Source organism: Ursus americanus, chromosome 4 (assembly GCF_024610735.1).
Source record: "Ursus americanus isolate L20-20 chromosome 4, mUrsAme1.1.p, whole genome shotgun sequence".
Lineage (NCBI taxonomy): Eukaryota > Metazoa > Chordata > Mammalia > Carnivora > Ursidae > Ursus > Ursus americanus.
In genome coordinates this window covers 17,291,666-17,313,022 of record NC_142130.1, presented here as the reverse complement: position 1 = coordinate 17,313,022, position 21,357 = coordinate 17,291,666, and the positions used below count along the sequence as shown (strand labels likewise).

Below are 21,357 nucleotides of genomic sequence, written 5' to 3'. Positions count from 1 at the left end.
CTGGTTCTTCCTCTCCCACTCCCCCTGCTTGTGTTCCCTCTCTCCCTGGCTGTCTCTCTCTGTCAAATAAATAAATAAAATCTTTTTTATAAATAAATAAATAAATAAATAAATAAATAAATAAATAAATAAATAAATAAAAAGATTCTAGAACACTGTCCCCACAAACTCGACTTTTCAAATCTAAGCCATCACCTTCCACTTGGAATGCATCCTCCCAGAATTCAGAAAGCAAATACAAGTGTATTGCTGCCCCCTAGTGTAGAAGAGAAACCACAGTACAGGGACAGAGCACTATCCAAAAAAAGGGTCAGAAGATGTGGATTTGGGTCTAAGATATGCTACATAATTCACTCCAAATGTGAACAAATCACTGACCCTCCCTGAGGCTCCATTTCCACATCTACAAAACAGATTTATTGATAATATCTACCTTCCAGAGCTGTGCAATGTTCATGAAATGATGTGAAACCACTTGGCACACTAGAATATATACTATGTATACCTAGGAAATTCGCATGATTATTTTGTCATAAAAGAGCTAGAATCCACCAAGCGTTGGACACTGACTCAGACTGTTGCTGACCTGTTTTTTGCCCCAGGCAAGTCACTTAACCTCTCTGGATCCCAAATTCTCCATCATAAGGATGGTAGAAGCCTATAGGCAATAATGTTAAGGGAGTTCTTTCAAAAAAAGGAGATTAACCATCCTAAGGAATTTATCTATTATTATCCTGGTTCAGTCTTCAGAAATTATCATATTACCTCTAATTAGGTTTTCCTATTTTCTGAGAAGCAGTAATAAACATCATTCTTACTTAAATATAGCCAAGTCCTAATTTCACCAAAATCCAACAAACTCCATCCAGTTTTATCAACTAATGTAAAAATGTCACCTTTCTGATTGACCTCTTCCTCTCATCCCATCAACTTAAAAGCTGGAAAACATGTAACAGTGAGATCAGCCAAAAGTCATCAGTAAATCAATGACTTCCAAAATATGGTTCAGAAGCCCCAAGACTCTTGCAGTTGCTCTGTGGTCAGTAGCTGGGGGAGTAAATCAGCTGGTGATACCAGGGGGCAAGGGGCAGCACAGGGAACTGGAGGCCAGGTTGGGTGGGGGAGGGGTGGGTAATTTAACACATCCCTTTGCTGTGGGTAACTACCAATCTGAGAGTACCAGAAATCAGGTTGTATGACACCCACATTACATTTGCCCTGTTAAGTAAATGCACTTTATTCATTTTTGTAGCCTCTACAGGGTCTCAAATTAAATTACACAGGTAGTAACTACTGCTCAATATATATTTGTTCAAAATAATGTCAAAATTAATAATTTGCATTCATTAGTTGCAGGTTTGGGACAACAAGTTTGTTACCGAAATCTAGCAAAGTAAGCACCGCTTACTCTTTCATTCCTAAAATTCATTCTTGGAAATCAAAATTTTTCTTGAAAAGTTGTATCTTTAATAAAGACCATTAGAATGTAAGTCATTCAAATAGATCTAGGTAGACAGACAGCAAATTTACCTCCAAAACCTGCTATGGGAACTAAATGAGTCAGCAAAGTGCTTAGAATAGTGCCTGACAACACTACTGTGCGGTCTATTGACAACCTGTTATCATTATCTAAACTATATCAACTGTTCACTAATTATAATTGAGGCAAAAACACTACAAAAGCCTTAATAAGAAAAAAATATAAGCTGTCCCTTTCCATGAAATTAAGATTGTCTATTGTATTGAAAACCTGGCAACTAAAAAAATACAGTTCTGTCCTTTCCATTAAATATGTCGAAAATATGATAATTAATCAACCACAGTCAAACCTTACGACTCAAAGCCAAGAAAAGGAAGGAAAGATAAAAACAATGGTTATAACAATTATAGCATACACTTACTCTGCTCCGGGCACTACACAAAGCACTTTGCATAGTTTATCTCTCCTTACCCTCAGGCCCAACCCTATGAAGAAAGTACTATTATCATCCCCGCTTACAGATAAGGAAACAGCGGCTTAGGGTCACTGGGCCAAGGTCACATGTCAGTTAAGATTCAAACACTGCCCGTCCACCTAAAGCTTGTGCTCTGGAAACCCACACTGTGCTCTCCTCGTCATAAATGATAAAAGTCAAGACAAAATCTCTCCCTATTGACCCTTAACCCGTGAGCTGCTGGAGGGCAGGAACTAGGTCTTGTTCAACTCATTGCCTAGAATATTCCAGGTGAGCAATAATACTTGCTAGATGAATGAAATTTCCAAATACTAATATTCTTCCCAGAAACGGTCCATTCAGGACTATTTAAGAGAAAAGTCTTTATGTCTGGTCCATACTAACCAAAGATCTACAAAAAGGACACCTTTTGCCTCTTACTGGCCTTTTAGGCTCTGGGTCTGACACAAGAAAAATTCAAGGCTCCAAACATATAGTAAGGAGATCATGTCTATATTGCTAGAAATAAGAAAGAAAAAAAAAAACCCTTTTAGAAATCCACTGAACTGGCGTCCCCAAAACTAATATTTGAAACATGGTAAGGCCTAATAAGGAATATGCAAGGGGGCGCCTGGGTGGCACAGCGGTTGAGCGTCTGCCTTCGGCTCAGGGCATGATCCTGGCATTATGGGATCGAGCCCCACATCAGGCTCCTCCGCTATGAGCCTGCTTCTTCCTCTCCCACTCCCCCTGCTTGTGTTCCCTCTCTCGCTGGCTGTCTCTCTCTCTGTCGAATAAACAAATAAAATCTTTAAAAAAAAAAAAAGGAATATGCAAGGCTATATAAGGATTACAAGGATATGAGCATAAGCAAGCATGAACAGGAATGTGGGGTACTATATAACAGAGGCATTAAGAGTTTAAACTTCGAACTCAATCGATCTGAATGCATTCCAGGTCTGCCACTTACTGGCCAATTACTTCTTTTATTTCCTCATCCATAAAATGGGGAGAATAATAGCACCTACCCCATAGTAATATCAAGAGGATTAAATGATAATTGATGGTAAGTGCTTAACACATGACCTGGAATGATAAGTGGACAAAAAGTGGTAGTTGCTTTATTATCCTAAAACATGTTTTTTCTTTTTCCACAAAGACCAGTTTTCAATTACTAACAATTGGATACATCCAGTATTAACTTTTTTCATATACATAAAACCATGAGACCACATGTACGTATAAAAGACAGAGGAAAAGGAAAACTACATTTAATATCTACTGTTAAGGATTACAGAAAGCAGAAACCCCTCCCCTATATAGTTATGTTAGCACTGCCTACAACTAAATATTTCGTAGCACTTGAGGAGAAAACCAGGTAAGCAAGCATCATTCCTCCATTACAGATGGCAGAAGGACATTGGGTGGTGACTTTGCCCGAGGATAGAACATAAGCTGAGAAATGGACACGGGAGAAGAATCCAGATCTCCTGACCACTTGCCCTGGGGTGAGAGCCTCTGACTCTAGAAAGCTAATGCCTTCCAACTCCGTTTTAACATGGGCCTTTCCCAAGTGATGAGAAGGCTCCTTCCTGAAGGGCCAGAGACTATGTCATACCTTGTACTTCTACTTTTCTGAAGAGCAGAAAAGGGTGGCTAAGCAGACAGGGAATGAAGGACACTCTGCAGCTTACACCTGATGCTGGGGACTTTCTAGGTGGTCAGGTGCCCTGATCACTTCTATGTCCCACGTGGAATCAGAATTAAAGCACAAAGAGAAAAGAATCCATCTTTGAGGAACCTCCCACCTATTGTCAATAACTAAAGTTAAAAAAAAAAATCATCATGTTGTACGCCTTAAACTTATACAATATCATTTCATCTCAATATGCAGCAATATGTCAATATCTCAATACTGTCATCAATATCTCAATAAAACTGGGGGGAAAATAATGAAAGAAATCGGGTCTACCACTAAGATAGTGTGTAGATGTCTAACTGCCCAATGTGTCCAGACTGCAGTGAAGTGAATCTCACGCATTGAACATGCCAGCTCACCAACACTTCTCTGTAAGGACGCACGCACACACACACACACACACACACACACACACACACACAGATCCCATAACTGAGCAATCCTAGCATGAAAACTTACTCCACAATGGATAACTGATAACTGAATGGACTATTATCAATCTCATTTGGATATGAACAACATTTTTAAAAAGTATTTTAAGATAATATGGCCTTTTTTACACTTCTGAAATAAAGTCTTTGTGTTTTCCCATTTTTAACATACGAAGTCAATCATCTGAAACAAAGGGGCATCCCGAGCGACGGCTGTTGCAGAGAACCAGCTACTCGAGGGGGGAGAAACATCCAGCCGTGGCTCTTCACGCCTCACACCCCGCTGCATCAACTAGAGCTCCGTTTTAGCTAGGAGGACGGACGGCCAAAGAATACCAAAAAGGAGCAAAATTCCCAGGGCCAGACTTTCAGACCTCCTTTCATTTTATGCCACTCTGAGTGCTCTTTTTCCAATTGTGCGATGTGCATTGGCAAGGACTTGACTGTATAAAACAATTAATCAAGTGGGGAAAAAAATATTTTATGTACCCGACAATGAGGTGCATGATGTGGAAACAGAGGCTCTTCTACACCCTAAGCAGCTCATCTGAACGATGCTCAGAAGCCCTATGTCCACTTCGAGATGCCCCGAGAGCCCCGGTCACCACATACTAAGCCAAGTCTTTAATTATGGAATTAAAATCGATCATAGTGGAGTTTAAATATTGAACACTGTCTTAAGTATTTCTGTAATCTCTTTTTTAATATCATTTTTGCCATGTGGTAGTAGGGGTGGGGGTTTCGGGGGAGTTTTTGGCAAAAAAAAAAAAAAGCAAATTCCTAATAAAGGATAAACCACAACTTTCTTCCAAAAATAAATAAATAAATAGAAGAGAAGACATTCCCTCTCTAGCACACAGCATAGATTATAAGCCTGGTTTCTTGGACAGGCCTCACACAAGTGAGCTCTATGACCATTAGGGTTGCATGAATCATAACCCCATCTCACTACACACAAGCAAGCGTGCGCAGACTCGTACAACACCCCACCACCTCTCCCCTACCCAGTCCCCACCTCTCAAGGGCCCCTCCTCACCCCACTACCACCACACAAGCACAAACACACAAGTGAACACACATGCGCACTTACTTCACACCCGCAGACTTTGCTTGTAGGGCGCTGCTCCAGAAATCATCTACGTTCTCCGGTTCAGAAAAGGCCTGAAGGCAGGCACTAAAGGGTATCTTGGCACGAACCAACTCCGGAAGGGGTCTTCTGTTTGCTTCCGCTTCCCTTCTCGTTAACTCATAGGCAATCAGCTCATCTGAGAAAAAGACCAAATGAATGACCTTGTACTCTATCTTCTTGAAGTGGAAAACACCCTCTTTGGTCAATCTCTCTGCAGATGTCTGGGCCAGGGCAGGATTGCTTACTTGTTGCCCTTCACGGATGCAGAAAAGCCTGCTGAAAGGCTGTTCTCAAGCCATCTTTAAAGGGGCGCCAACAGTCTTTGTGAACCATTCATATTTTTTGCCTGTTCCCCTTTGAGACTGACAGCAGGGACCTGTGAACTCCAGCCCAGATCGGAGGCTCTGACCTCACACGTGCTGCGAGTGATGCAGGAACCTGGTCCAGAGGTCAAGGCTGGGATTACCCAATGCCACCTTCCAATCACGAAGTCTTCACACCACAGAATTTCACACTGAAGGAGACCCAAGGGTCATCTCTTCATTCTGATTAGAGGTCATGGACCAAGGGGCAAGATGAACTATAGGGACCACAGTCCTCCACTGCACTCAGCCCATGATTCTAACCAACACTGCCCAGACAACTTCGGGTTGAGGTTACGCACAAGGTCAGATAGCAGAGCTACCAACCTAGAAGGCCTTTCTACACAATTCCTACTCAATGATTAAATACCAAGGGGGAAAAAAGACAGCACACTATCAACTTCCCAGGAGTCAGCAGATCTGCTCTTGGAAACAGCCTATAAGTCAAAATTTTATATAGTTTTGAATGGGTCTTTCTGGGAATTCCTTTTGTTTACAAAAAAGAAAAAATCACTCCTGATTTATCAGTTTTTAGGCACCCTTATGCACCTACGTGTTTTCTTAAGCACTTCTGAATATGGGTTTAAAATTCATTGTCCAGTCCACAATCAGTTTATGATGTACTTATAGCTAGGATGCCAGCATTAGGTGTTCCCAACAATCAACTTCCAGAGACTAAATTATAAATCTTTCTGAAAGAGAATAGTTACCACTCATAAATTATAAACACTGAGTTAGAGAGGATCACAGAACTGAGCAGAACATCCCAGAGGCTGGCAAGAGAAAACAATTAAGCCTAATTCTAAAAAGGAAATAAACCACAGACCTCTACCCTCATTTCTCCCTTATATAATGGATAAGAATTAAGAAATTGACCAAAAGCTGCACGAGCTTATAGAAAATGGAAATCATTTCATCTTAAAATCATCATAATCATCGCTTTTCAATTAGCACAATATACTGAACACCCCCTCCAAAAAAAGAAGAAAGAAGGCCACCCAGTGAGTTACAGATCTTTGCAGAAATGACCAGTTCGTGGGACACAACAATATAGCAGACATTTCGTCTTTTTCTGCTTCTAAATGTTAATTCTAAGAAATACCATTTGTGGGGCGCCTGGGTGGCACAGTGGTTAAGCGTCTGCCTTCGGCTCAGGGCGTGATCCCGGCGTTATGGGATCGAGCCCCACATCAGGCTCCTCCGCTAGGAGCCTGCTTCTTCCTCTCCCACTCCCCCTGCTTGTGTTCCCTCTCTCGCTGGCTGTCTCTCTCTCTGTCAAATAAAAAAAAAAAAAATACCATTTGTCTATTCTGCCTGGGAAGAACCAGACAGGCTGACTGAAGAAAATTTCCCGAGACCCCAGCAGTTCCTCTACCTTCTTCCTGCTTCCGAAATCCAAAGACCCTTCAAATGGGCCTCACTCCTACAAGAGCCCTGCCCCACTACATCTCCCACAGGAGCAGTCTTCAATACTCATATGCCAAAGTCGGATTATTTCAAGAGATCACTGCTAGAACATCTTACCTCGAAAAATGCAGTTCTGATCATTTCCCCCAGAATTTATGGCACAACTCTTGAGTGCTAACGTTAAAGAATTTTCCACATCTATAATTACAAATAATGTTCCCCCAAATTAAGCTGACTCCAAGCCAACCAGTTGGTCAAATTTATAGTAAAATAGGTTCTACCCATAATCCCTCCAACAAAAACCCTCCGTGACGCATCTGACTCTTCTCACAAGAAAGGCACATGGGGACTGAGGAAAAGAGGAAAAGAGACGTGTGAACCAGACACCATCTGGGCTGGGTCTCCTCCTGACACGACTTAGAAGTGACTAAACCGCATTATCTCCGGTTCGAGGGTGTGTCGCTCGGAGGAGGAAGCACATCGCCAATTTCCCACTTTGGGACCGTTACCCTTGTTGGTTGCCGCCTCCATGGCCACAGGTAACTGCATCAGGTAATCCACCCTCTCCGTGTAGCGGACTTTGCGCGTCTGACAGCACTGAATACGTTCTTCCACCAAAAACCGAAAAACATCACTTGGGTTTTCTGAGCCAATGCGGTTCCTCTGAAGGTTAGATTAGATCAGGTTAGTAAACATATGCACATGAAGCCGTGAATAAAAATTGGCACAAGAGAGAATATGTGGATCTGGCATTCCTTGGGGCATGGCAGGTCGCCAGAGTGCTTTAATAACAAAACGCAGGCGTATATCCAAAAACGGGGGACAGGTTAAATAAACTATAGTTCATCGTGTGAATGAACATGATGCAGCCACTAACAGTTATGAAAGAGGAACTGACCTCAAGGGAGTCAGAAGAAAGGGGGTGAGGGAGCCAGACGAAAAAGAAGGGGGGAGAGTAAAGGTCTGCCCTGCAAAAATTAAGGCACGTGATATGATTGTGGAAATGCATTGGTGTAAATTATACACAAAAAAGAAATCATGCTACGTTCAAATATGTAATGATGTGGCAAAACATTCGCAACACCTTACGTGGAAAGCAGTGCTTCTAAAACAGCACGGCGGGAATTAACAAACGCACCCGGAAAGTGACTGGTGGGTCAGACTCCAAAATGTTAGCCCTGCTTATTTGTAGGGGCTGTTACCACTGGCTATTTTGACTTTCTCCTTTGTGCCTTTTTATGTCTTCCACAGAGAACATTTTTGTAATCAGAAAAAAAGAAGTTGTTTTTTAAGAGGGGGAAGAAAGCCTTTAATCACGAATTCCCGGTAGCTTTTAAAAACCACAGCACAGAATGTGATTCGACTCTGCTGGGAGCAAAGTACGACCATCTCTGAGTGGTGGCACAAGGACACCAAATACCACACTAGACTCTTAAGGAGCTTTGTCATGGAGCCAAAAAAAAAAAAAAAAAAACCAAAAAACTTTAGATGAAATAACAGACAAACTTTCCTTTAAGTACAAATTAAAAGGAGAACGGAGAGATCCAGAAGTGCTACAAAAGAAGGCATGAGCAGGGATCACGCCACACAAGGCAGTACGAGCTGGGACCGTGACAGACCGGGGAAAGGGGCTGGGGTGGGCAATCCCGGCCCCGCCACAGGGGACCACCCTGGGCGCCCTGCACCCTTCTTACAACCTTTCGAACATTTCCGAAGACTGACTTACTCACCTCTACTAGATTCACCAGGTGCAAGAAAAACTCCTGGGCATCCTGCTGTCTATTAGAGGAGAATTCGGGGTGGCTCTTGCTTACAAAGGCCTTAAACATGCGTGGAGAGATCCCATTCTGTTGAGGCTGAAACGGAAAAACAAAACCAACTCACCACACTTTCCTACACATTCAGGGCACTAAGCAGCCCGCAGAGTAGGGATTATTACCATAAGCCCCAGTCTTCAGAGGAGACGACTGAAGCCCACGGAAGCTACACAATGGTAAGAGCCAACACTCACTGGACGTGTCCTGTGGAGCGGGCACCACTAACAAGACATGATCAACACCCCCACTTTCTAAGGAAAGGCACCATGAGGTCCCTCGTCACAGGGTCTGCTGTGAGAGCCCACTGCAGAGCAGGCCAGAGAGGCGGCGTGAGTGGGGGTCCTGGGAAAGAAGGTAACACCTCCCTCCCCTCCCCATGAGAGAGCAGGAGAGAGGCCCTGGTAGAGACGGGGGTGCAGGCATTCCTCGTCTGATTGTGCTTCGCTTTACTGTGATGTGACCATACGGTGTTTTTTACAAATTGAAAGTTCGTGGCAGCCCCGTGTCAAGCAAGTCTACTGGTGTCATTTTCCCAACACCATTTGCTCATTTTGCATCTGTGTGTCAACTTTTGGTCATTCTCGAAATATTTGAAACTTCTTCATTTTATGGTATTTGTTATGGTGATCTGTGCTCAGTAATTACACTTCACTGAAAGCTCAGAGGACGGTCAGCATTTTTCAGCAATAAGGAGCTTTTAATTAAGGTATGTACATTGTTTTTTTAGACATAATGCTATTGCACACTGACTAGACCACAGTATCACGTAAGCATCATTTTTATAGGCACTGGGAAACCAAAAAATTCATTTGGCTCACTTGACTGCAACAGTCCCTTCGTTGTGGTGGTCTGGAAGCAAACCACGTTGTCTCCGAGGTATGCCTGTACTTGCAAGGTTGTCTCCGAGGTATGCCTGTACTTGCAAGGACAGGAAATGACACCACACACCCCGGTAACCGCTGCAGAGGTGCTCAGGCCACGCATCGGCCCTGGGCTGTTTCTGGATCAGAGCATGGTTGTTCCCAGGAGCTTGCCCCTCACCTGGAGATGCTGGAGGAGGCTGGCAGCAGCTGCCAGGATGACAGAGTGGGAAGAGCGGGTGGTGGGGACCACTCTGGAGGACAAGGCTACATGAACTTCCCCAGGGACCGGAAGGATAGCTCAGAAGGTAGCCAGCCTCCTTCAGAAAGGACACTGCCTAAGACAATGGAAGGTCGGCTGGCGGAGAAGACTTGAGGCAGGAGCCGGTGGGGGGGGTTACAGAGGTCAGCTGGACAGAGCATCAGGGAGAGGTCCCAGGGGAGGTCCCTAAGAGGACAAGCAGGGAGGATGGACATCTCTAAAGAACCACTAATGTGCCCCTACAAAAAGGCCAGCATGGCAGCCGGGAGGGAGCCAAATATTCTAGCTCGGCGAAAGGCTCTGCCTCTTGTCTAACGTCTCCATCCTATGGTCCTTGCTTGACTCTGGTGGGGCCAGACTCGGAGGGAGCAAGGACCAAAGACGACCAGAGGATGCTGATGCTAACCCTTGCGCACCGCTGGATTCCAAGACTCCCATGCTTGGTAAGGGAGAGAAGCTTTAACTGCCTTTGATGTGAACTGGACTTTTTGAATGCTGCTCATCTCCAGGAACTCACTGGAAAGCCACACAATCTGCCTGAGATGCTCTGAAGAAGCAGAGTGGGGTGAGGCCACATCACCATTGAGGACAGAGATGGGCTCATGAGAAAGCTGACTCCTGAGTCCCCTCCAAGTTCACACATCTAATAATAGTGTCACCTGTCACTTCATTTCACACTCAACAATAACCCTGCAGAGACGGTACTGCCGTTTTCCACATTTTATAGCTGGGGGAACTGAGATGGGTAAGGAAGTGCCAGACAGGTCTTCCAACTCCAAGTGGTCTTCCAGCCAGATTACCATGCAGCTAACAGAGCAGAACCAGAACGAAGTCCAGGTTCTGACTCCAATTCCAGGCTCTCTGATGCAAAGACGGGAGTGGTGGCTGTAGCCCCTCATAGGTCTCAGTGAGACACACCTCACCTTGCCGGCAAAGGAAGTAGTTCGTGTATTATGCAAAATGTGTGGCTGCTGCCTGCTCACTTCTTCTGAAAACCTCCATTTGCTCAGTTCCAGGCCACATTCCTGACTGGAGTCCAAAGAACGTGCTCCCTGGGCCATCACTGGGTTCGGAGCGCAAAGCACCTCCCACTTCCTTCAACTTTCAGTCTGCCCTGGCCCATGTCCTCAGCCTGACGGCAGGTGGAAGGCACGTCTCGTAGTCCTGTGAGTTCTCCTGGACACCCGGGCCAATGCCTAGGGTCCAGAGACCATGGTAGGTGTGCAAGGTCACACAGTCAGATGTGACAGGGGATGGGAAAATTCCCTTATCCACCTCCCTGCAGCTCCCCAACACATGTGTTCTAAGCAATGTTTCTAATAAAACTCGGGTGAACTGTCCTGTCTTGCTGAATATGTATCTGACCTCGTCATCCCGTATTTACTAATCACCTTCTTCACCTGGACCACTGTGGACTCTGCCCTCAAAGAGCTGAGAGACCGTGGGGAAATGAGAGACAACACACGTATCTATGATAAACGCAGAGGGGCGCTGCCCAGGACCTGGAACAGTGCCAGCAGCTCTTAGAGGAGAACGCCCCAAAGTCGCAGCATGGGGGCATCTGAGGATGTGGAAACTACATAAATGACCAGCTTGCACACATGCCTGGCTTCAGATGTGCTTCCAGTGCTAGGTAAAGGCCACTGTAAACCTGATGATTAATTTTACCTGTATATACACCTCCTGAAACCGAGGTAACAACTGTAACTCTCTTTACTCACACTGCTGACGCCTATCTGCGTTGCATCAGCCAATACAAGCATGCAAAAATAATGCCTTATCTCTGCATAATGGCTCACATTCATTCATCCATCTAACCCAAATTTACAAAGTGCTGTAACATGTCAGACATTCTTCTAGGAACTTAAATGAATACTTACGAGGTGCCAGGCATAGTTCTGAGTACCTTATACATGTAGCCTGCTTAACTCACTTAGCCTGATGATGATGATGATGATGATTTTCTCCATTTGACAGATGAGGAAACTGAGGCAAAGCAGTGTCAAGTAACTGGCCCAGCATCACACAACTACAAAAGTCAGTCACTTGCTCTCCCTCCATCTCACTGTCTGTCTCTGTGTCTGTCTGTCTGTCTCTCTCTCTCTCTTTATCCCACGTCTTAATACCGCTTTCACACACTAGTTCTCCTCTCCGATGGCCCTGAGTCCATCTTACCAGTTGCTGAGAAAGGAAGACCATATGTCTTGGACTCTGAGTAAGCCCCCTTCAAACCCATGCGCCTTGGGAGCCAACGTTACAAGTCAGTCCGGCAACTGCTCCTCAGGGGCAGCGCCTGGAATCAATCTTTTCCCCGGCGCATCTCTCTTTAGGCCTTCACACGAGCACACACTCACTGCCTGCTGCTGACTTTCTTCCTGCAAGCTGGGCTTCACCTTGACGTGCCTGCCAGTCCCCATCAAAGCAGCTGCCTCGGAAGCTGAACAAGTCCGTAAATTCAGGAAGCTGGCTGCTGGTCTTTGCCACTTTGTGGTCGTGCAACTGGGAGAAGTCTCAATAGGGACCGTGGTGAAATCCCTAGAACCTCAGCCCCGCGCCCAGCCTCCTTCACTACCCACACCGCTTCTCTTTCTCTACCCATTTCATTTCCTTGTTTTCTCTCACCTGCCCTTTCTTAATCCTTCGTTCAACCCTCTGCCAAGCTATAGCTTGAGAACTGTTGATCACTGGGAAGTTGTTGGAAAAGGCTTCCTAACCAGAGAGATGCTATCTCTCCCTCTCTCCACATCATACTGCAGACCAGCTCCTTCACAGCTGGTTTGAGCTTTTTTGTTCAACCTAGACTACTCCACAGTTAACGCCTTGATCATCAGCTGGGCTGGCTGCCTGCACCCGTATCCCACCCCTAGTCTACCTGGTTATGGAGGAAGTCCCCCTAATTCCCGTACTCAACTAATAGTACGTTCCCCTCATATCTAGTATTGTAGAAAGTCTTCCAGATCTAGCTTCCAGCTTATCGGAAACACAAGCTGAACAAGGCAACAGTCTTTAAAGCAATCCTGGGGCAAATGATTCAGCTCCTTCCACAACCCAATAGCTCGCAGAAAGAAAAGGAGGGGGACTTTTAAAAGTCATCTTTGCGTATAACACCCAGTGTTATACACACCTAATGAATCATCGAACTTTACATCAAAAACCAGGGATGTACTGTATGGTGACTAACATAATATAATAAAAAAAATATTATTATTAAAAAAAAGTCATCTTTGACACCACAGGGGGAAAGCCAGACATGGTCTGGGTATTAGATGATGCTGAGAACGGTGATTAATTTTGTTGCTTTGCTTCTAACACTTGAAACAACTTTTCACATGATTTTTATGTGGAAAAAAAAAGAAGGTATTCTAGTTACAGGTGTGTGCTAACCTTGACAGGTGAAAAGGAGGATGCCTGGATCTGGTGTTAACACTGCAGGAAAGGGGAGGGACAGGAAAGGGAGGACGGAGGAAGAGAAGGGGAAGGAAAAGTTGGGCCTAGGGGGGATTACTGAAACCAGACTGGCAGGATGGCAGTTGCTGAAGCTACACAATGCTACCTGTATGCATATCTGCAAATTAAAAAAAAAAAAAAAAAAAAAAACAATCTAAAGAGCAGGCTCTGGATAAGGCAGTTAATACTTAAAAGAAACCAAAAGTCAAAATAAGAACCAAAGAACTAAGTCAAAGAAACCACATTTCCTAGTTGGCAATGCGTCAGTGGTATCATCCCAATGACCCCTGTGGGTCTGTCACCGCACCCAAGGAGAGGGAGTGACCAGACGTGCCCAAGAGTCAGACCTGCCTTCAGGAAGCACGCACTCTCACCCACGAGCCGGCTCTTCCCCACCTAAAGCCACGGCTGGTCCCGACAACTAACTATATTAGGAGGGAGCCCCGGGAGTCCCCAAAATAGCAACCACCTAAGGAACCTGGCATATTTATAGGCTACTGTACCTACTTTCTCCATCAGCAACTGCAAAACAGAGCAGCTAAAATTAGCAAGAGGACTACGGTGTTCAGAATCTTTCCCAAATGCTTACCCAGGACTTTCTGTTTAACTTCACACCAAGAAGGGAGCCAGACACTCCTCACGCACATTCCTCGGAGCCTAATGCGTTAATTAATGCACACACAGCAAGAGTGGGGCTTGGTATCCCATTAGAGCCTCAGATATTCACACTGTATGACTCCAGGGGGAAGAAAGAAAGGCAGACACATCCCAGCCTGCCCCGAATACACAAGCGTATGACATCTGTTCATTTCAACTTTTACCCTTAAACCATAAACCTTGGATCTAACCCAGTTCCTAACCAGATCCAAACCCCAAATCTCCAAAGCTAAAGGAACAGAATGCATTCCCCAAGCTACTTTTCATATTTCAAAAAGTGAGTTAGAAACGTGACATTTGCCGCACCTAGGAAAATGGAGATTAATGAAAACATAGTTCTCATGCTTGGGGGTAAAATCACATCACCTCAAAGTCGAACACTGGTTATCTCAAAACTGAGACCAATAATTATGCGCCAAGGATTTTTTAGAGGGGAAATCAAATGAATTGTCACTTAAGAAATGCAGTTTGTCTGAAATATAGAATTATCTCAAACATGTTATCTTCAGAAGGAGAAATAAATCACAGAGTATTCAGCATTAAAATGTGTGAAAGCATGGTCTCAGATTGCATGAGATCAGGAATAGATTTTTTGAAGAAAGAGAAGTGAGAGGTTTTATCTACTACAGATGCAATTTAATTTTAAAAATCAATTCAGAACACATTTATGTAGAAATGGCAATGCCCAAAACAAATACTGCAAATCTTTTTATAGATGAAAATGTCCATTAAGCATATGCATGTACAAAAACTAGATTTCACCTTGGCCTGCAGACCGATTTAATACCAGCAAGCATGTAGCCTAGAAATGCAAGACAGAGGCACTGGGAAACAAGTTGCCGGGCCACCTGGTAATTCTGCAAACTTTAAGGACCCCCTTTTGTCATCCGCCTACACCATCCACACACCGAGGCACTGGACACCTGAAGCAAATGCCGAAACAACTGTTAGGGAAGCAGAATCGTGTAGAGGTCAAAAGCAGACTCCGGGGCCAGCCTGCCTGGTGTGAATCCCAGCCCCGCCCCTCACCGGCTGTGTGACTTCAGGCAAGGTTTCTGTGCATTCGTGAGCATGCAGCAAGAGCCTGGCCTTTCATAAGCAATCTTGGGTATCAGGACGACTGCTGGTGGGGGCGCTGCATGGCTCTGACTCTTGTCTCTTGCCCTCTCTCCCCGTCACCCCACATTCCGCTTGGGGTCCATCCCCTTCTCTGGTTTAGCACACCTTCTTTCTTCTTTCAGGGCATTTCAGGCACATTACAAATCACAAATGCCACAGGCCTGGGACAAGGCCACATGACCAAAGGGCTCCTGACCCCAAAGAGAACAGAGAGTCTCATAAACTGGTTTCTCTGAAACCAACTGCCAGCGAAAATCCTGGTGCCTCAGAAAGTCATTCCCTCCACTGTCAAGGGGAAGGGAGATTTTACTATGAATCACTTATCTGTTCAAGTGACAGCTTAAAGCTGACTCCTCCAGGGCCACAACGAAAATCGAAAATCTTATGGTCAATTCAAGCTCATTTTGAACGTGAAAGGGACCCTATCAATGCCTGAGCCAAAGACTCACTCATATCCCACCTGCTAGATGGGTCTGCCCCACGACCCCCAAGACACACACCGTACTATGGTCACATTCAGGATTCTTTCTCAAAGACCACTAGATCACGGCCCCATAGAGCAGGAAAGGATTTTACAAAACATCTAGATCAAAGGTCACACACCCAACTACAACAGCTTCCCTGCCAAGTCATGAATCACAAAGGGACTCCAGCTGAGGGCTGTGTGTCCTGTCTGAAGGGAGGGGGCTACTCAGCTCCAGCCATCTATCATGGGCCTGGAATTGCTACAGGGTCTGACTGTTTAAGAGAAGCTGGAAGCTCTGGGGCACCTGGGTGGCTCAATCAGTTAAGCATCCAACTCTTGGTTTCCGCTCAGGTCATGATCTCAGGGCCATGAGATCGAGCTCCACATCGGGTTCCACACTGGGCATGGAGCCTGCTTAAGATTCTCTCTCCCGCTCCCTCTGCCCCTCGCCCCTCATCTGCACTCACTCTCACGCTCGCTCGCTCTCTCAAAGAAAAAAAAAAAAAGAGAGAGAGAGCGAAGCTGGAAATTTACATGTCTATGTGTGGGCCAAGCAAAACACACATACAGGTCAAACATGGCCCAAATGCTGCCGGCTTACCCATGTTGGGCAGACAAAGCAGGAGTTTCTGCATGTAGGGTTCAGACCCGTAGAGGTCACAGAGCTACGGCACGACAGTCACTAAGCCCAATGGTGAGGAGCAGGCAAGGGCCCAAGCAGTCATTGTTCATAGAATTAATAAATCATGTGCCTTGCTCATATAAGAACTACTTTTTTCCTAATGTAAAAGGACATTTTAATATTAACAAAACCAAACTTTACTTGCAAACATCACTAAATTAGTAATTTTTCATTCATATTTTCTCAAATGAGAAAATTCCAAAAACACAACCACAGGCACGTAATATACCACGATTTTACTTACATTGGAGAGAGAAGCTTCCTACCTGCCACATTCACAACCACCACCTGGATGAATTCTGCCATTTGACTGCTGGGATTGGAAGTTTACGTGACTTGCCCACAGTCTCACAGCTCCTTATAGAGCCAAAAAGGGAAGCCAGAGTCCCCGAGACCCAATCCAGTCTCCTTCTCCTCCACCAAGGAAGGTGGGCTCTGACCCAAAAGTGGCCTGCAAAGTAGCATAGCATGGATGAAACCCCAGGATAAATGTGATGAAAAGAAAATGTTGGACCAAGCTGTTTTCACCAACACCTCTTCAAAGCCTCACAGGAGCTCAGAGATAGAAGAGGCCTGGATGACTCCCGTAAGCCAGCCCCACGTCCAAACCATCCCTTCAACTGTGTCCCAGATGAGGGCCTTCCAGTCTTGGATGGATAAGGAACGCAGTATCTTGCCATGCTGGATAGCAATGCATCGTTCAGCCTCCACCCCACTCTGCTCTCCCAGCCTGGCCATTTGGAGTGTCTACTTCCCTCTCCACCCTCTTCAACCCCTTCCTTCTTCTCACCTCCAAACACCACCTCTAAATGCTCCCTCATACTCTCCCTTCTCCCAGTTGCTCCACTTCCCCAACTAGATGGCTTCATTATGAACAAGAGTTTATTCACTTTTGATTCCTGCTGTCAATCTAGTTAAGGAAGACTGACTTCATGGGGGAGCACAGAGGCCAACACTTGAGAAACAGATTTGCCCCCCAAGTCAAGACAGAGCACTCTGAAGACAGAGCAGGTGGTGGGGGAAACGGGCATGCACTTCATTCAGTCCATAGGCAACAACATTAACCGGGCTGCCAAATGCAGCTGTGTAAGCTGTGCACTGCAGAATTTCGAGGGCACCACTCAAAAAGACCAGGTTGTGAGCAGTGCCCTCTGGAGTTGTGCAACAGAGCCGCCCAGGGAGGGGTCAGTAGCCCATTCTGCAGGCCCACAGAAATGCAAGGCTGGCTATTAGGAGATGGAGTGCATCAGTTATTCTACCAATAAACAGTGACTGAATGGCCAACTGAGTTTCTCATACCTGGGTGGGTTGACAAACCCCCTAGCAGCTTACCAAAAATGAGGACTGTCCAGACCTCTCCAGAAATTCAGAATCCTCAGCTCTGGAGGTGGGAGCAGGGTGGAGAAGGGGGTAGAATAGGAATGTGTATGCTGCTTTTTAACAACAAGCCTCTTGAAAAATCCCAGCAAATAAAGTTGAGGCTTAGGAGAAGAAAGATATTGTAAGGGCCAAGATTATGTTACCAAGGAGAAGATGTTTATATTTGTATAAGGCTTATTCCTTCCATCTCAGCTCTATTTTATGAAGAACAGTGTTCTGAAAACTGTTAATGATGACACTCACACATAATCCATAAAGCAGCTGTCACTAGAAACACCAACCCTAGCTATTTCTTACCACAATTTTTAAGAGCACACAGACACCCTAGACTCCAAAATGAAATAGCTATTCAGACAGCTCGCTAAATTTATAGCCACCATGTGCCAAATCATAGGAAATCCACCTTCTAGCCGGTAAAGGCCCCTCCTACCTGCATATCAACATGGCAAACCCTGGGGCACATACCTTGTGTTCCTCCTTCATCACCTGTTCAATGAGTTCAGATTTCACTGGAGGTTTTGAATACTGGCCCGAGAGAAGGCCATGTCCTAACTTAGTCCTGGACAGGAGGGAGAAAGAAAAACAAAAAGGTCATTGTTGTTTCCCCATAGAGACATTAACATTACCTATGAATGCTTTTAGGTGGAACATTTTATCTCGATTACTCAAAAATAACTTATTTATTTGATTTTTCTTGGTAACTGATGCCATTGTAAACTATCCTCAGTACTTCATAAATAACTATCAATATCTTTCTTCTTACAAAAGTAACACGTGCTCATTTTAGAACACTTTTATTACAGAAAATTTTTTAAAAAGGGAGAGAAATACCTTTAATTCTGCAACCCAGCAATAACCATTATGAACACTTATGGATACTTTTCTAAAAAAACTTCTAGATCCTTTTCAATCAGCACTTACATCTGTGTGTTGAAGTCCTGTGTTGGATCTAAAGGAGAGTAGTCAAATATTCTTGGAAGATTCCCTACATACCTAGGAAATGAGAAGGGAGAGTCAAAACATAAGAACTGAAAGAACAGAAACAAAATACGCTGCCATCCTAGGGAGACCTTCTTGCCTTTCTATCAAAGTGAACTCATCCACCTCAAGAAGACTTTTCCTGAGACCCTACCTCTGCAGCCATATTCATGGACCTCCCTAAACTGACTGTGCTTCCATCAGTGGGTCTCAACGCCGGCTGCAGGTTACAATCACCTATAGGGTTTCTCCAAAAAGTACCAAAGCCAGAGCCACCGTTCCCATGTCACTGCGTGAGACTGAGGATTTGCAATCTTCTCAAAGTCCCCCAAATGATTATAACATGTAGCCAGAATCAAGAACCACCAGTTTATGCCATCACAATTCCCATCTCAAAAACGAATGGTAAGGGGCGCCTGGGTGGCTCAGTTAGTTAAGCATTTGCTTTCGGTTCAGGTCGCGATCCCAGGACCCTGAGATCGAGCCCCACATCCGGCTCTCTGCTCAGCGGGCGCCTGCTTCTCCCTCTCCCTCTGCCTGCTGCTCCACCTGTTTGTGCTCTCTGTCTCTCTCTCACCATCAAAAAAAAAAAAAAAAAATTAAAAAAACAAATGGGAAGGAATTATGCCAATCATATCAAAATGAATAATGATGATAATAGCAGTGACAACTACCACTTTTTGAGGGCTCTCTGTATAATCCGGTGGGGTCTTCATGACAACCGTATGAGGAACGGATGGTTAGGGTTACCCATCAGAGAGAGGACAAATCAGGATGCTTCCAAGGTTACCCAAGGAAGGAGTGATGAAGCCCAGAGTGCACCCAGGCAGCCTGGCTCCAAAGCCCTGCTCTGAACGCTCTGCCCTGTCTGTGCTCCCTTGAGCAGGCCCCAGCCCCTCCTTCTGACAGTTCACCTTGACAGAGCAGCGCCAACTTCCACCACCCATCTCTAATCTCAAAGTACAATCATTCTTTTCACTTCTTCAGTTCATTTCCTATTTCATACCCTCGGCTTTGTGCTGTTCAACTTCCGATCTTCAGACTTTGACTCTCTGAGCGTGAAAGCTCTAGAGGGAAGAATCCAGAAGAAGATCCCGTTCCCTGGCACTTCATGCACCCTGCTCTGCCCACTTCTCTGACCTCAGTCCCATCCCTCTCCCTAGCCCATAGCACCCCGGCCACGTGCCCTTCTTTGCCAGGACATGCCAAGCTCACACCTGCTTCAAGGTCATGCCTTCTGCCGTCTCTTTCCCGAATGTTCTCTCCACGGACCTTTGCACCATCTCAGGTCTGTTTAAAAGGCACCTCCCCACCTCTCCTAATTCCCCATCACCTGACCCTGGCTGACTTTCTTCTTGGCATGCATCAGTATTTGCAATTTTATAATTTATCTCCTTGTTTATTATCTCTCTAGAGATTATATCCTGGAGTATAATCTCCATGAAGGCAGATAGGTTTTCTGAATTACTGCATCTCCAGCACTAGAATGGCATCTGCCATGTAAAAGGCACTCAAAAAATATTTGTTGAATGAATGCATTCATATCATTTAATCATATAATCAATTTCCATATTTGACCCCCTATAAACCAACAGAAAAGGCATTACTGCAACAAAGCCCTAGCAGAGAACCACGACACATTAGTAATTAGCAATGACCTCTAATGAGACCGCTCGACTCCTGGGCACCTGCTGTCTACAAACTCAGAATTTTTACCCCAGATTATGTACCTACGTCAAAATTAACAGAGCCCACCTCTCTGGGACAGTCCCTTTCTTTTTCTTTTTATTTTATAAGATTTTACTTATTTGAGAGAGAGAGAGAGGGCTCCAGTGAGAGCATGCACAAGCAGGGGGAGGGGCAGAGGGAAAAGCAGGCTCGCCACTGAGCAGGGAGCCCAACACGGGGCTTGATCACAGGACCCGGGATCATGACCTGAGCCAAAGGCAGACGCTTAACCGACTAAGCTACCCAGGCGCCCCAGGACAATCCCTTTCCGATGGCTTTTGGATATGTCACTAAGGCAACAATTCCATCTAGAAATTTTCAATGAACCAAGAGCCAAATAAGAAGAGATCAACCAAACTTTGTAACCAAACTATGCACAGAGACTGCACTGAGGACTTGTTAATATACAACATGATGAACTCATTACCTCTCTTACAAGTCGGCCTTTATCATATTTCGAAAGCTGACCAGATAAGAAAACCTCACTGGGAAGATGAACATTAGGGAAAAGGCTTATGCTTTCAGGCAAGATTGGTGGAGAAAAATGAAAAATAAAGGTGGTAAATCTTTGATGTCAGAAAAGTTTGTTTTGCTAGTCATTTCTATTACTTTTCTAATTGACGAGGAATATCCTTCATTACAACAAAGTTAAATTAAAACGCAGAAGGAATGCTAGGTACTTTTTGAAATACATATTGTAACTTCAGCTTGCAGTCTAGTGGTTCTCGAAAAAGTAGAGTTTTGCTATCTGCCATAACATCTTAGGTCTCATTCAATTTATCCAACAGTTTATTTCAATTTGATTCACATTAGAATTATTCTGAAATGTAAACCGGGTTCAAGTGGCAAGCAGGGTATCACGGAGTCAGGCTGACATTTCCGAATTACACTCTGATTGTGCGTAAGACATTTAATCTCTCCGTGAGTCACTCTTTCTACTTACAAAATGGAGACACTGCTCCTGGACCCAACTCCACTGAGAGCCAGTCCCGCTGGGGA

The 21,357-nt window shown here is 44.9% G+C and overlaps 1 protein-coding gene across 2 annotated transcripts in view; it reads right to left on the bottom strand.

Moving 5' to 3' along the window:
* USP13 (ubiquitin specific peptidase 13) overlaps positions 1-21,357 on the bottom strand; it is a 110,390-nt gene that overhangs the window by 32,317 nt on the left and 56,716 nt on the right. For both annotated transcript variants that reach the window (XM_045788710.2, XM_087861420.1), the window contains exons 9-13: positions 18,574-18,645; positions 18,118-18,211; positions 8,693-8,818; positions 7,472-7,625; positions 5,155-5,329 (exon numbers count right to left, since the gene is read on the bottom strand). In XM_045788710.2, the coding sequence (XP_045644666.1) occupies positions 5,155-5,329; positions 7,472-7,625; positions 8,693-8,818; positions 18,118-18,211; positions 18,574-18,645 (621 nt within the window). The remainder of the gene's footprint in view (positions 1-5,154; positions 5,330-7,471; positions 7,626-8,692; positions 8,819-18,117; positions 18,212-18,573; positions 18,646-21,357) is intronic.